The sequence below is a fragment of the Emys orbicularis genome, chromosome 16 (genome assembly GCF_028017835.1).
Source record: "Emys orbicularis isolate rEmyOrb1 chromosome 16, rEmyOrb1.hap1, whole genome shotgun sequence".
Classification (NCBI taxonomy): Eukaryota; Metazoa; Chordata; order Testudines; family Emydidae; genus Emys; species Emys orbicularis.
In genome coordinates, this window is record NC_088698.1 from 3,117,945 (window position 1) to 3,131,929 (window position 13,985).

A 13,985-nucleotide genomic window follows, 5' to 3' on the forward strand; every position below is an offset into this window, starting at 1 on the left:
GCTTTCTGACCTGGGCCCCAGTGAGTCTAACACTGGCCCTGCTTGGCAGAACCCCCTGAAACCTGCTTCTGGCCCCCCTGGGGGCCCTGAACCCCTGGTTGAGAACCCCTGCCTTGGAGGGTACACGTTTCTCTCTGTGGCTGGGTGAACCCGTGCTGGGCATGTGCATCAGGGCAGGTTTAGATCCAGCCCTGGATTTTAGCCCTGCCCTCCTCTCCAGCAGATCAGGGTTCTTTGCATCCTGGGGCTTTGCTCAAGCCCCTCTCTCCACAATAGTCCTAGAGCTTGTCTACACTACAAAATTCTATGGGCTGTTGGTGTCCACACTGCCCTCCTTCTGCCGGTGGTGCTCCTCACCAGGAGCGCTTGCACCGACTGAAGCAGCACACTGTGGGGCACTGACTGCTGCACCGGGCTCACAGCTGGAGCCCCCCACCCACCCCGGGGTGACAGCCCGAGCTGTGAGCCCATGGCTGTGCAGTTTTGCAGCAGGGAGCCTACCAGCAGTGAAAATGACATGCTTGGAATTTCACAGCTGCCTCCAGCTCTGAGGAGCAAGGGGCTCCCTGCTGTGAAAGTGAGCCCCCCCTGCTCACAGCAGGATGCCCAGCTGAGGCAGGAGAAAGTCTCTGAAGAGCAGGAGCATGGTACAAAGCTCTGGTTGGCTGGAGAGTGGCTGTTGCTCTCTGGCCAGCCCCAGGGGCAGTAACTGCCATGCTGGACTGGGCTGCTTTAGTGCTTCCCATCAGCCCTGACTGGGAAAATGGGGGGCAGTGCTGCTCACCTGCACGGGGGGGGGGGGGGGAGGGGAGCCATGCCCAGCTCTCTGTAAAATCCCCATCCATACTACTCAGGTGCCTCCCAGCACTGGCTGGCGAGGCCTCCGCGTGCTGGCTGGGTCACATCTCCATCCCACCCACAGTGGGCAGCGGTGGGGCCATCACTTGTGGGGCATGTCGCCCAATCTCCAGAGGTGTGAGGACTCCCTAGAGGGCTGGGCAGGGGAGCCGCTCATCACTGGGAACCCCTAAAATGTGTAAGCAGAGTCTGGACGAGCTCTTCCCTGACATCTAGTGATGAGCTGTGGAAGAGGACTTCAGGAGCTGATCTCATTTGCATGGGCACACCCACCCTGCCTAGGTGCTCAGCATGGTGGGATTGCTTGCCCAAATGATCACTTTTGGCTGGTGTTGGATCTCCCCATCTCCTTGTTATTGGGCAGGAGTAATAAAGGGTTTTTATCCTTGTGTGAATCAAAGGCAGCAGAACTGTACTTGTCATATCCTGATGGAGGGACTCACCCTCAACTAAACAGCACTCGCTAGGCAGGAGACATGGGTTGATGGGACCTAAAGCCATCCTGGTGGATTTGTGGGTGGTTGATAGGATAGCCAGTAGCACGGTGCAGTGTTTGACTGGTAGGGTAGCTGGCAGAAAGGTACAGTGACCAGCTGGTAGGGAGGTGTGCTGATCAATTGGCAAAGAAGAGCAGAGCATGGATCAGCTGGTAGGATTCCTGGTAGGGAGGTGTGGCAATCAGGTGCCTGGGAAAGAGGAGCTCTGCTTAAGTGCCTGGGCAGTGAAGTGCCTTTTTACTCCCCTTCACCCAGGGCAGAAGGTGAAATCTGCAGATGCGCCCCTGGGTCTGCACTGACCTATGAGTGGGGTGCAGAGAAGGGACGGGCACATTAACGGGACTTTGGGTTGCTGGAGTTCAGAACCTCACAGCAAAGGACACTGCCCAACTTACTTGGGGGTGGGTCGTTTGCTCATGGTTTATGCTTATGAACCCCGTTTTCAGTGTTTCCCCAAATGAATGCCGGGTTACTTCCCTCCTTTTATTAAAAGTTTCTTTTCTGCACTCAGACTCTGTGCTTGCGAGAGGGGAAGTGTGGCCTCTTCGAGGCGCCCAGGGCTGGTGTGTAATTGTCCCCCTGGGTGGGGGCTCGAGCTGGGTTTGTGTTGCATTGTTGAAGAGAAACCCCTAGATACTGAACCTGGCCCTTGTTGCTGCAGCAGGGTTACAAATGCAAGCTTGGAGACTTCCTGCTGAAGTGCAAAACAATCAGCTGCACTGATCGTGTCTGCAGAGCACAGGCATCACCCCCCAGGTCCAACCTTCTGCTGGTGTCAATCCAACGCAGGCAATAGAGCCGGGCCAGCCGGGAACTTGGCCCCAAAACACCTGGCCCAGTGTAACCTGGGCTGGATCTCTGGGCTCTTAGCTTGTTCCAAACCCTGGAAGGGACATCTCCAGGACATCATTACTGCCTTCTTCCCCCTGGACTCTGCAGCTCAGAGCCCCATGCCCCTTGGGCCTGCCTCTCTCCCCCTTGCCAGGCAGCTGCAGACTGACAAAGGGGAGACGGTGGAGAGGTGAGAGAGGGTTCCAAACTCCGGGTCTGGGACCGGAGCAGCAGGGTCTCAGGTCGGTCTGGAGGGACATTGGTGGAGCTGCAGGTCAGCTAGGGGAGCATTGACAGGGCTGGAAGTACGGAAGGTGTCACAGGGCAGGGTAGAGGCATTGGAGGGGGCAGGACTGGAGCTGTGGGGAGGGATTGGGCTGTAGCACAGGACTGGGGAGCACTAGCAGAGTTAGGTGGGAGAGGCCTGCACATCAGCTGCCTGGCTCTCGGTGCCAGGAAAATTCCAGCACTAAATCCACCCTCCCAATCCCCAACCACGGCCATACCCACTGAATTCGCCACCGCAACCTGGCACCCACTGGTACTGGTACCCAGCTCGTGGTTCCCGTGTGAGAGAGGCCAGGCCAGCCAGGAGAGTGGCACACAGGTTTGGGAAGGCAGGGACCATCCCTGCTGCTGCTGCAGCGCACTGCAGCTTTGGAAGAGAGCCAGTGATGCGCTGGCATCCTGCCATGGTGCGCTCTCGGCTCACTGGCCCAGCAGCCAACACAGAGTTAATCAGTCCGAGGAGCATGGGCAGATGGAAGCCCGTCAGGAGTGTTCCTAGCCATGTGTGCACACGCGAGCACACGCACACACGCTGCGAGCACACGCACACACGCTCGAGCACACACACACATGCTCTGAGCACACGCACACACGCTCAAGCAGACGCACACATGCTATGAGCACACACACACACGCTCCGAGCACACGCACACACGCTCCGAGCATGCGCACACACACTGCGAATGTACACAAAGGGTCTCACACTCAACGGCTACACCCATAAATTCACTGCCTGGTACGTGCACGCTGCAAGGACACATGCACAGTCAGGTGTGATCCCAGACAGGCGCGCGGGTGGTGGTGAAAGCTCCCTCATCTGGGTCACTTCAAGCCGAGTAGGACAAACACTGGAGAACACCCCAGAGGGCTCACGCCCGCCCTGCTCCCTGCCCCCGGAGAGGAAATCCATGGGGCTGCGCTTTGCCATCTCTAATTCCTGTGACCAGTTATGTCGGTGTCTGCACCAGAATGCTGCTTCTGCCGAAGTAAGCGGCCTGCTACCCCGACACCATCACTCCAGCTCCACCAGAGGCGCAGGGCTTATGTCGGTGCAGTGAGGGAGACACAGTGTCTGTGTAGACACTGCCTTACTTCACCCCTTGCTGTCACTCCTGTCAGCTTCATGGCTGCTATTGTCTGTGCTCCATAGTGCTCACAGCTGACGCTGCTGGTAGGCTCTGCTGTGAAACTGAGCTGGTGCTGGGCTCCCAGCTGTCCTGGAGCTCTCACTGGTGCTGGCTGTTCCCAGCCCGGGGGCGTGGGATGGAAAGGCTGGAGAATCACTGGGGTAGGGGCTCTGCATCCTTCCCTCTCTCCCTGGGCCTTGCAATACAGTGAGAGCACATGGCAGTGAGGGGGTCCTGGTCCCCTTCCCTGCCCCCGCCCCGAGGTGGAGGAGGCTCCTAGAAGCAATCCAGCAGCTTTACTCCACGGGGAGCAGGATCAGCCTTGCTGACATTTTGGCCCAGCCCCAAGAGCCTGAGCACTAATTAATACGATTGAGCACAGGGCTTAATTGACCAAATGTCTGGGAAAGCTCTCATCACCCCCGGCGGCTGGGCTCTTCATTACCGCACTGACTGGGCCTGGTGCTAGCCAGGGGGGCACAGCTGGCACAACCTGGCCCCCCCGTGGGCTTCCCCTCCCCCCAGGACTCCTGGCCCACCGCCCCAATGTTTGGTCCAGGGGAAGGAGCGGGGGGGGGGGTGGGGGGGAGACAGGCCTGTCTCGGGGGTGTTCAGCCTGAAAAGCAGAACAGAGTGCTGTGGGGGGAAGGAGATCAGTGGGTATTTGTGGGGTGGGGATCGGAGGGAGCCTGGATCCTAGGGCAGAATGGACATGCTCTGGCTGTCGTGTAATGGATTGGTCCCTTCTCGCCTGCAGGACTCAGAATGCCTCACCCAAGGAGAGAGGGGAAGGCTTATTATCCTCAGTATGCAATGGGGAAACTGAGGCAGGGGAGGGCATTGGCCCAAGGCTGCCCAGTGAGTCAGCACCAGAGCTGGAAGCAGAGCCCAGGGGCTCCCTAGCAGGAGCTGTACACAACAGGTTAGGGGCTCAGGTCTCCTGCTGGGGGCCCTAGAACAAGGATGCCCCTCTAGGAACTCCGCCCCTCGAGCATTCCCTGGGGAGTTGCTTGCTTTTCCCCTCTACTCGTACTGCAGTCTCTCTCTCAGGCCCACTCCCACCAGATCCCTAGCCTCAGGTGCAGGCAAACTTACCAGCCAGTGCAGCTCCCCCCAAAGCCCCTCCTCACCTGTCTCCATCAGCCAGAGGGGCATGCCGCTGTTCTCTGCTGGCCTGGGATGCCCAGCGTCCACTGCAGGAGCTGGTGGGACCCCCACTGAGTTCAGGGGGATCATTTGTATCCTGTGCTATGAGATAGAATCCCCCGCAGCCTGAGTCTGCTGCCAGCCTTGATGTAACAAGGGCACCAATGGGCACACAGGATCTGGGTCAGGGATCCTCGTTCGGAGGGTCTGACAGAGCGAGGGGCTCTCTGCTGGTCTGGCCGTGGGTCATGCTCCATTAGCTAATACTCTGAATGCAGGAGCGGTCGCCTTTAGATCCTGGGCTGGATTTCTGCACTCTCTTGGAAGGGATTCTGGCATCACCCCTGGAAAGGTACCATGGTCTGGGGAGCAACATCACTAACTTCACCTCCGCTCCCCTCTCCCTCTCCTGGAGCAGTGGTTTCCGAGGGTGTGGCTTAGCCTTCTGGGCACTACCTTCCAACAACTAAATGTGCTTTCTGCTTCACTTCTCTTGTCTCTGCTTCAGGGTTCCTGCCCTCCCGGTTAAGAATCTGAATGGAACCGGACCAGTCCATCCTGCCCTGGCAGGTAAGAGCAGCTGGCATTCCCCCAGCTCTGGGCAGCTGTCCACTCCTGGGTATAACACTGCCCAGTGAGATGGTACTTACTTATCCTGGTGAGTGTGGATGGATGGATGGATGGATGGATGGATGGATGGATGGTTGGTTGGGTGGGTGGGTGGGTGGGTATGCCGGATGGATGGATGGTTGGTTGGGTATGCTGGATGGATGGATGGATGGATGGTTGGTTGGGTGGTTGGTTTGGTATGCTGGATGGATGGATGGATGGATGGTTGGTTGGCTGGGTATGCCAGATGGATGGATGGATGGATGGTTGGTTGGGTATGCCGGATGGATGGATGGTTGGTTGGGTATGCCAGATGGATGGTTGGTTGGGTGGTTGGTACAACCTACCCATCTCACTTCAAAGCGAAGGGACAATCCCAGCATTTGAGATCAGTCTCACAGACTGCAGGGGATCCTGTCCCACGCTGTGATTGTTGCCACTCAGTGGGGAGATAATCACCCAGCCCCCTAAGTGTCTGCGCTTGGCCTTACCATCTCTCTGTGACCCAGGTATGACAGGCATTTTGATGTGTGCTGCTGGGCTGCCTGTATGCCTGACCCGGGCCCCGAAGCCCATCCTGCACCCTCCGCCCGTGAGCAAGAGCGACATCAAGCCGGTGCCCGGGATCAATGGCATCTGCAGGAAAACCAAGAAGAAGCACCTCAAAAAGAGTAAGAGACAGCACCCTCTCTCCAGCCCACAGAGCCACACACACTGGCCTCCATCCTGACAATCCCAGCGCTGGGATCTAGCTGGGAGCATGGCCCTGGACCTGTAACCAAGCCTGCCTCTTCCTTTCATCACCAGGCTTTGGTAAATGACCTGGAGAGGCCAATAGCCACATCAAGGCACAGTACAGCCTGGAGTACATCACCCCCCCACTCCGAGCCTCACTCCTGACCCCCAGCCCCCTGCTATCCCAGTCCTGGGCTTCTCTGCCAAACTGCACAGTGATTTTCTAATATAGACAAACATCCCCTACACCCTGGCCCAAGACCCTCAAATGCATTTTTATGCCTCAGCCAGATTCAAACTCAGCTCTCCAGAGGTGTTATGCCCAGCTTCTGAAATCGTGCCCAGGGTGATGCCCAGGCACCTTCACCCTGATGCCCCAGAGCCACGGGATTATTGTGCCATCTGGTACGCTACTCATGGGCCATTTCACACGTACTAGGCAACAGAGGATGTCATACACAGGAAGGGTTCGGCGTGTCATCCTCACTGCTAATGTACAGCACAAGGCCAGGCAGCTTCCTGGGAGACCTGGCACCCCAAAGGGGGTGCTAGTGGGGTTGCTTTTCAGTGATTGTCACCAGCGCTGAATGAGTCAAGGGCTGGAGAAAATGCCTGGCAGTGAGACGTCAGGAGGTGATCTGTTTAGCTGAGAGGTGACAGTGTATGAGAGAGAAAAGACCAGCTACTAAAGGGCTCTTTAGACTAGCAGAGAAAGGCGGAACAAGAACCTATGGCTGGAAGTTCAAGCCAAATAAATTCAGATTAGACATGAATATTTGACAGTGAGGGTGAGTAACCACTGGAACCAACTGCCAAGGGAAGTGGTGGATTCTCCAGCTTGTGAGATCTACAACTCAAGACTGGGGGAGGTGCTTTAGCCAATCAAAGCTATTGGGCTGAATCCAGGGGTAATGGCCTGTGATCTGCAGGGGTCAGACGAGATGATCTGATGATCCCGGATTGTCTTGAGCAATATGAACCTAAGACTGTTCTTACCTGCAAGCTGCTGCAACGGGGCTGTGGATTCGGTTAGCCCAGCAGAGCTCAGGACCCCGTGCTAGGTGTGCACAGATATAATGTCCCAGCCCCAAAGAGCTTCCAATCTAAATAGACCGGACAGACAGGACAGACAGACGGTGGGAGGAGGGGAGGATTATTTTTTAGGGCCCTGCCCTACCAAATTCACGGTCCATTTTGATCAATTTCACAGCCAGAGGGTTTTTTAATTGGTCAATTTCACATGTTCACATCTGAAATGTCAGTGTTGTACTGTGGGGGTCCTGACCCAAAGGGGGTCCTGTGGAATCACAAAGCTGTCGTGGGGGGGGGCACGGGATTGCCACCCTCACTTCTGTGCTGTAGCCGCAGAGCTTCCTGCAGGTGGGAGAGGTACCTGGAGGTAATCAGCTCCACCTCCACAAACCTTCCCCTGCTGCAGGAAGCTCCATGGCTGCTGAGGCCCAGACTCAGTGCTTCTGTAACTCAGTGCCAGGGCTCCCCCAGTTCTAGCTTCTCTAACGTGTGGGCATCAGAAGAGATTTGCCCATCGGGTTACATCAGTGCAAAGTACACCAGGGGCCTCCTGAAAGGGTCAGAGAGCAGTCAAGCCCATTGTGCCCATCACCTCCCTGAGACACGCGGCCTTGGCTGCAGCTCCCCATCGTCTCACTGAGAGAATTTGCTCCTGCCCAGCGTCTGTTTATAAAGGTTAGGTCATCAATACCACGTGACCGGGCACCCAATCACATGCACCAAGTGCCAAATGTGGAGTGTATTTGGAGTGGCGTGCAGGCTGCACTCCCCACCCTCTTGTGGGGCACAGTGACAGGCTGGCCGGTGGCGAGCAAGCTTGGGGTGAGGGGCTGGGTCCCAAAGGGTCAGTAGTAGTTTGCCCTGGTTTTTAATTAATGGAGATATCCTATCTCCTAGAACTGGAAGGGACCTTGAAAGGTCATTGAGTCCAGCCCCCTGCCTTCACTAGCAGGACCAAGTACTGATTTTTTTGCCCCAGATCCCTAAGTGGCCCCCTCAAGGATTGAACTCACAACCTTGGGTTTAGCAGGCCAATGCTCAAACCACTGAGCTATCCCCCCCACCTTGGATGCTGTGTTTGCGATGAAGCAGGAGGGAACCCGTGGTTCAGTGGACGTGGTGTGACCCACGCCTCACCCAGCTCTCCCTGTTCCGAAAACCACGGCAGCCTCGTCCCTGGGGATCCCAGCCCCAAAGAGCTGGAGTGTGGAGCTCTGTGCCAGCCTGCCCAGGGAATTGCCTCCTGATTCTGCCTCTGAGCTGGGCCCCTCAGCCCTGAGCTGCAGGGACCCCTGTCCTAGGGGGCAGCGGGATTCCCTCTTCATGCTCACTTGCTCCTGTGGCTTCCAGGAATGGCCCTCCCCAAGCTGATGAAAGGCTCTCCCTGAACTCCCAGGTGTGGGTTCAACCTCCTCCAGCCCTGACCCAGAGATCGCACCCGCTCCAGCCAAGCCGATTTCTGTGTCCGTCCAATCCTGGCCCCCCCCCCCCGCCCCCACAGATGTGGCTCCTAGCCGTGAGCAAGGGGCCGCATGGCCCAGCTGAGTGGGTGGCCCTGGGGCGCTGTGGGCCATGAGGGTGCAATCTGACCCTCTGCTTCTCTCCTGGGGCAGGCAAGAACCCCGAGGATGTGGTGCGCCGGTACATCCAGAAGGTGAAGAGCCCGCCGGACGAGGTGAGCACCTGCGCACGGGTCTCACCAGTGGCCCTGCCCTGGGGCGGCTGGGATCGGACAGTACCCAGGGCCCGGGCTCGGCTTGGATGACTAGGCCTGTCTGAGTGGCAGCCCTGCGGTGGCCTGTGAATACACGGTGAACTCTTGGGACACAGTGACACACAACACACCTGGTATAAAACTACAGCAGCAGGGACCCCAGCAGCTCCTCCACCCACAGGCACACCCCTCACCTCTGCCACCCCCTTAACTCTGCCCCCCAGGACACCAGCCTGGCAGCACTCCTTTCCCAAAATACCCCCTGGAGAACCCCCCGACTCCTCCTAGGCCCTCCCTTCTCCACACTCCCCCTGGCCCTGGCGGGGTTGGTATAAGTGCCCACTGTGTTTGGGGCAAATGGAGGTTGCGGTGGGTGCTCTGAGATGGCATGGGAGCCTGAGCTCGCTGGGAGCTTTGCTGCGTGTCTCCTTTGGTAGCCTGGCTCCAGGAGCTCGCTGCAGAGCCCCTGGCCCAGTTTCCAGCTCCTTGGGGCCCCGGGTTTCAACCACTCGCTGCTGCTGTACCGAAGCGCCTGAAAGGGACGGGACAAAGGGGTTAACTGCCCCATGCATCTAGCCCTGGCCCTGGTGCAGGCCAGTGCCTGCTACGCTCAGACAGGCCAGTCCTCCGGGAGAGAGAGGCAGGGAGCGGGGTGAGGGTCAGGGCTAAGGGGCCGAATGGACAGTGTGGGTAGGGTTGGGGCCAAGGGGGCAGTGGGGCCAGGGGCAAGATTGGGGGGCAGTGGGGGCAGGGTCGAGGCTGAGAAGGTACTGGGGGCTGTGTGGGCGGGGGCAGGGCCAAGGGGGCAGTGGGGACAGGGACGGGGCCGAGGGAACAGTGGGGGCAGGGGGGTTGGGGCAGTGGGGGCAGAAGAGTGGGCGAGGAGCTGGGCAGGGCGGTGGGGCAGGCAGACATCGGGGTAGCCAAGCCGGCTGGCGGAGCAGGTGCCATGGGAAGGACGTGTCCCCAAAGGCTGCAAAGGCACCAGAGGCCCAAACCTGCCGCCTGGCCCGTGGGCAGGAGGGTGATGGTGGAACCGGCTGCTGGGCTCTGGCTGGGGGTGGGCGGGAGCAGCCCAGCTCTGGTAACACCCCGCTCCCCGGCAGGACTGCACCATCTGCATGGAGAGGCTGGTGGCCTCGTCCGGCTACGAGGGCCTGCTCAGCCACAGGGGCGCCAAGCCGGAGCTGGTGGGCAAGTTGGGCAAGTGCGGGCACATGTACCACCTCCTCTGCCTGGTGGCCATGTACAACAACGGCAACAAGGTGAGAGCTGGGCCGGGGGGGGGGGGGGAGAGGTGCCTCCAGCAGGCCACCAGCCTTCCCAGCTGAGAGCCCCCTGTGCCTAGGGCAGTGCTCCCCTCGCTGACCCATCCCACGGCCCCGCAGGGTCCTCACAACCAGCTCTGGGCCCTCAGCGGAGAGTCGGTCAGTTCCAGCCTTGGTGCCCCTCCAGGGCCTTCGGCAGGCTTACCCCAGCCGGTCCCATGGGTCCGAACAGTCCTGCCTGGGGGAGGGATAGTGCCCAGCAAAGGGAGATTCCCCCATTAGCCTCTTTGCAGCCTGTGCCCTGGAGCAGGATGCTCTGCCTGGCTGGCTGACCCTCCTCACCCTGTGCCTCTGCCCCCAAGGATGGCAGCCTGCAGTGCCCCACCTGCAAGGCCATCTATGGGGAGAAGACCGGGACCCAGCCCCCAGGGAAGATGGAGTTCCACATCATCCCACACTCGCTGCCAGGCTACACGGAATCCAAAACCATCCGCATCGTCTACGACATCCCCACGGGCATCCAGGTGAGCCGCCCAGGGACAGAGGAATCTCCGGGGGCAGCCAGCGGCTCCGTGGCCCAGAAGAGTTGGTGCCTGCTGCCTCCCCCTCGGGAATCCCCCAGGTGGCTAAGCATGCCACATTCTCACACCGCTCCCCCGGCCCTGGGGGCAACTGATGGAGAGCCTGGGGCCTCCTCTGCTTCCTCCAGCAGCCGGGCAGAGGCAGCCCAGGGTGTGACACCCCATGGATTTGGTGGTGGGTCTAGGCCAGGCCCCATCTCCTACTCCGAGGTGGTGCGGTCGCTGGCCACGCCCTGCCAGGCGGGATCTCGCTCAGACCCCTGCTGCCTGCAGATTGTGCCCCTTTGTCGACCAATGCATCACTCTCAGCCCCGCCCAGGCAGTGCCTCCCGAGCAATGCGGCGGCGTGGGCAGCTGTGCTGCCTTCTTGAGCAGGGGGGTGACGTGTTTCAGGCACAGCTGCTGGCTGCCGGATTTCCCCAGCGCCTGCTTTGTTCCCTGCCAGGGCCCAGAGCACCCGAACCCCGGGAAGAAGTTCACAGCCCGAGGCTTCCCCCGGCACTGCTACCTACCGGACAACGAGAAAGGCAGGAAGGTGAGTGGCCTGCCCCCAGCAGCTCCTGGAGCCTGGCTGCCTCCCACAAAGCCGGCTGCATCTCCCCCCAAGGAGGTGGCATTGGCGGGGGGAGAGAGGGTCACCCCCTTGGGACAGCTGCTGCAATACTCCCAGCTCTTCTGCTGCAGCCAGGGGGTGAAACGGGTTTGCTGACTATCGACACAAGGTGGGTCGTGCCAGGTCACTAGCACCAGCCCTGGCACAGGGGCTTGGAGACACTCGTGTGTGTGCTGTGATGGGGCCTGGCACGTTACACCCTTGGCAACGTACACCTGAGTTGGCGATTTCAAAGGAGCAGAAGGGAGTTGGGTGCACAAATGCCAGGATGTTCAGTGTCCTAACTCCCCTAGGCTCCATTGCTAATCCAGCCGTGCAAACTTCAGACCCTCAAAGCCTTAGTATTTAATCGAAATAACTATCGGGGCCGTGCAGGTGGGGAGAGGAGCCCCTTCCTCGGCCCGGCCCAGCTGGAGCTGCTGGGGTGAGAGAGGGCTCGGGGGAGTCCTCTCTCCCCACCTCAGCCCTGGGGCAGCTTAACCCCCAAACCCCTCATCCCCAGTCCCACCCCAGAGCCCACACCACTCCCGCACCCCAACCCTCTGCTCCAGCCCTGATCCCCCTCCCACACTCCGAACCCCTCGGCCCCACCACACATCACCTCCATATTGGTGCACATAACAATATTCATTCCGCACATGGCCATAAGAAATGAGAGGGAACAGCCTGAGTCAGTGACCACACAGGACTGGGCCGTATGTTTCCACGGGGCTTGTTGGCTGTGGTAGTCAGACGCTGTCTCTGCCTCCGTCCTGTTGCAGGGCGGGTCTGAGCCCGTGCGGAGGGAAACGACATGCAAGGCTGGGGCGTAGTGTCAAGGCCACAGAGGGTTATTCTGCGGGGGGCTTATATTCCCGTGCTCTGCAGAAAGGAATAGCCTCATAACAAGCCCCACATTTTGGGGTCTGTGTTCTGGAGGGTGGGGCAGACCCCGGATCAGACCAAGTTCCAGGCTCGATCATTCTCTGGGGAATGATTCTCTGGGTTACTGGACCAGATCTGCTGTGACTTGGCAAAGCTGCCGCTCCTACGCTAGAGAGATGTCAGGGCTGAGCCCCCGATATCAATCAGGGGCAGGCAGGCCTCTCCCCTCCCAGTACATGCTGGCAGACTGTGGAGGGATCTCAGACCCAAAGCAGGGTGCTCTAGGCCAACTGGGGCATGCCATGGCCTGGCAGGGTGTGTGACCTCCCTCTGGCCCCACAGGTTCTGAAGCTCCTGATTGTGGCATGGGACCGCCGGCTCATCTTCACCATCGGCACATCCAGCACGACGGGAGAGTGCGACACTGTGGTGTGGAACGAGATCCACCACAAGACAGAGTTTGGTTCCAACCTCACTGGCCACGGCTACCCTGACCCCAACTACCTGGACAATGTCCTGGCTGAGCTGATGGCCCAGGGGGTCTCGGAAGCCAACCTGAAGGACTGAGGAGGAAGCCCCCGCTCTCTGCTAGCGTGCTTCTTGGCAGCCAAACCCCGCCTGCGTCCGTGTCTCCGTGAGTCCGTCCTCCACCACCGCCATGCCCGGGAACCACCCGCCTTCCCAGAGCCCTCACTCTGCTTCTGCTGCCTTGACCTTCAGTAACCTTCAGACTGCAATGCTGGCCTTGGCCGGGGTGCCGCGGAAGTGTACGTCCCCCACCAGGTGGAGTGGCTCTCCCTTTAACCGATGCCATGTGCACGCCCCTCAGACACGCCGGCCGATGAGCAGCAGGCCAGCAGGAGCTGCGTGAGTGACCAAGCAACGCAAAGCTGGGCTGATTATTTTTTTATACTCTTGTGATCTGTGATTATTTTCCCTGTTAGAGACCCCAGCCCACATCTGACTGTACACCCCCCGCCCCCCCATGTAGCTCTCTCTATGGAAATCTTGTACAGTATCTACTAGAACAAGGGGGCAACTTCTGGCCAACTCTCCCACAGCCACATCCCCACCATCTGTCCTGTCCAGTCGGTGCCAGCATCGCCTGGGTGAGCCACCTCCCCCCACAGCCATGTGGCACATTTGCCATTGCTCCTCACTGCTGCAACGCTGCAAGGGAGGGAGAGGGCCCCAGGCTGGGGGAAGGGAGCGGGACGTGCACAGGAGAGAACTGCTCCCACAGCTGGGCAGGGATGGAAAGTGAGGTGGCTCTTACTCCGTGACTGGGCAGGGGTTGTGCCCCTGGGATGGGAAGAGCTCCCAGTCGTGCATGCACCATCCCGCCCCGCCATAGCGAAGGCGCCAAGACTGGCAGTGGTGCAGCGACCAACCGGGGGGGATGATAACGCTTAGCACTCTGCACTGCAGACACCAGTGGTTTATTTCCCCTTAAAGAAGAGGGGTGGAGCAGTCAACACCCAATCGGCAGCAGTCCACAGAGCCACCGATGCCCTGATTGGTCCCTTCAGTCGGCACCAGCCAGGATTCAAAGGGCCACTCATGATTTTAAAAGCCACGAGTGCAGACAGTGGACGGCTGATACCCGTGTGCCAGTGGAGATTGGCACGCCTGCCTACCTGCATGCATGAGCCCTTTGCATGCGTGGCTTTAAAAACCGGGGCCTGGTTCTCTCGCTGGGGTTTGTTCCCCATGTATGTAGCACACCTTTAGCGGGGAAATAAACCTGCTCTTCCGGTTGGGTTCTCCCGCTTGGCAAGTGTCTGCAGCAGCCAGTCTCTGGGCACCTGCGTCATGGCCAGTC

General features: G+C 59.3%; 1 protein-coding gene across 1 annotated transcript in view; it reads left to right on the forward strand.

Annotated features, from left to right (window-relative positions):
- DTX1 (deltex E3 ubiquitin ligase 1) overlaps positions 1 to 12,730 on the forward strand; it is a 102,131-nt gene extending 89,401 nt beyond the window's left edge. The window contains exons 3-9 of the mRNA XM_065417802.1: positions 5,256 to 5,317; positions 5,866 to 6,027; positions 8,737 to 8,798; positions 9,944 to 10,102; positions 10,468 to 10,629; positions 11,132 to 11,221; positions 12,506 to 12,730. Of these exons, the coding sequence (XP_065273874.1) occupies positions 5,256 to 5,317; positions 5,866 to 6,027; positions 8,737 to 8,798; positions 9,944 to 10,102; positions 10,468 to 10,629; positions 11,132 to 11,221; positions 12,506 to 12,730 (922 nt within the window). The remainder of the gene's footprint in view (positions 1 to 5,255; positions 5,318 to 5,865; positions 6,028 to 8,736; positions 8,799 to 9,943; positions 10,103 to 10,467; positions 10,630 to 11,131; positions 11,222 to 12,505) is intronic.
- The last annotated feature ends 1,255 nt before the right edge of the window (positions 12,731 to 13,985 follow it).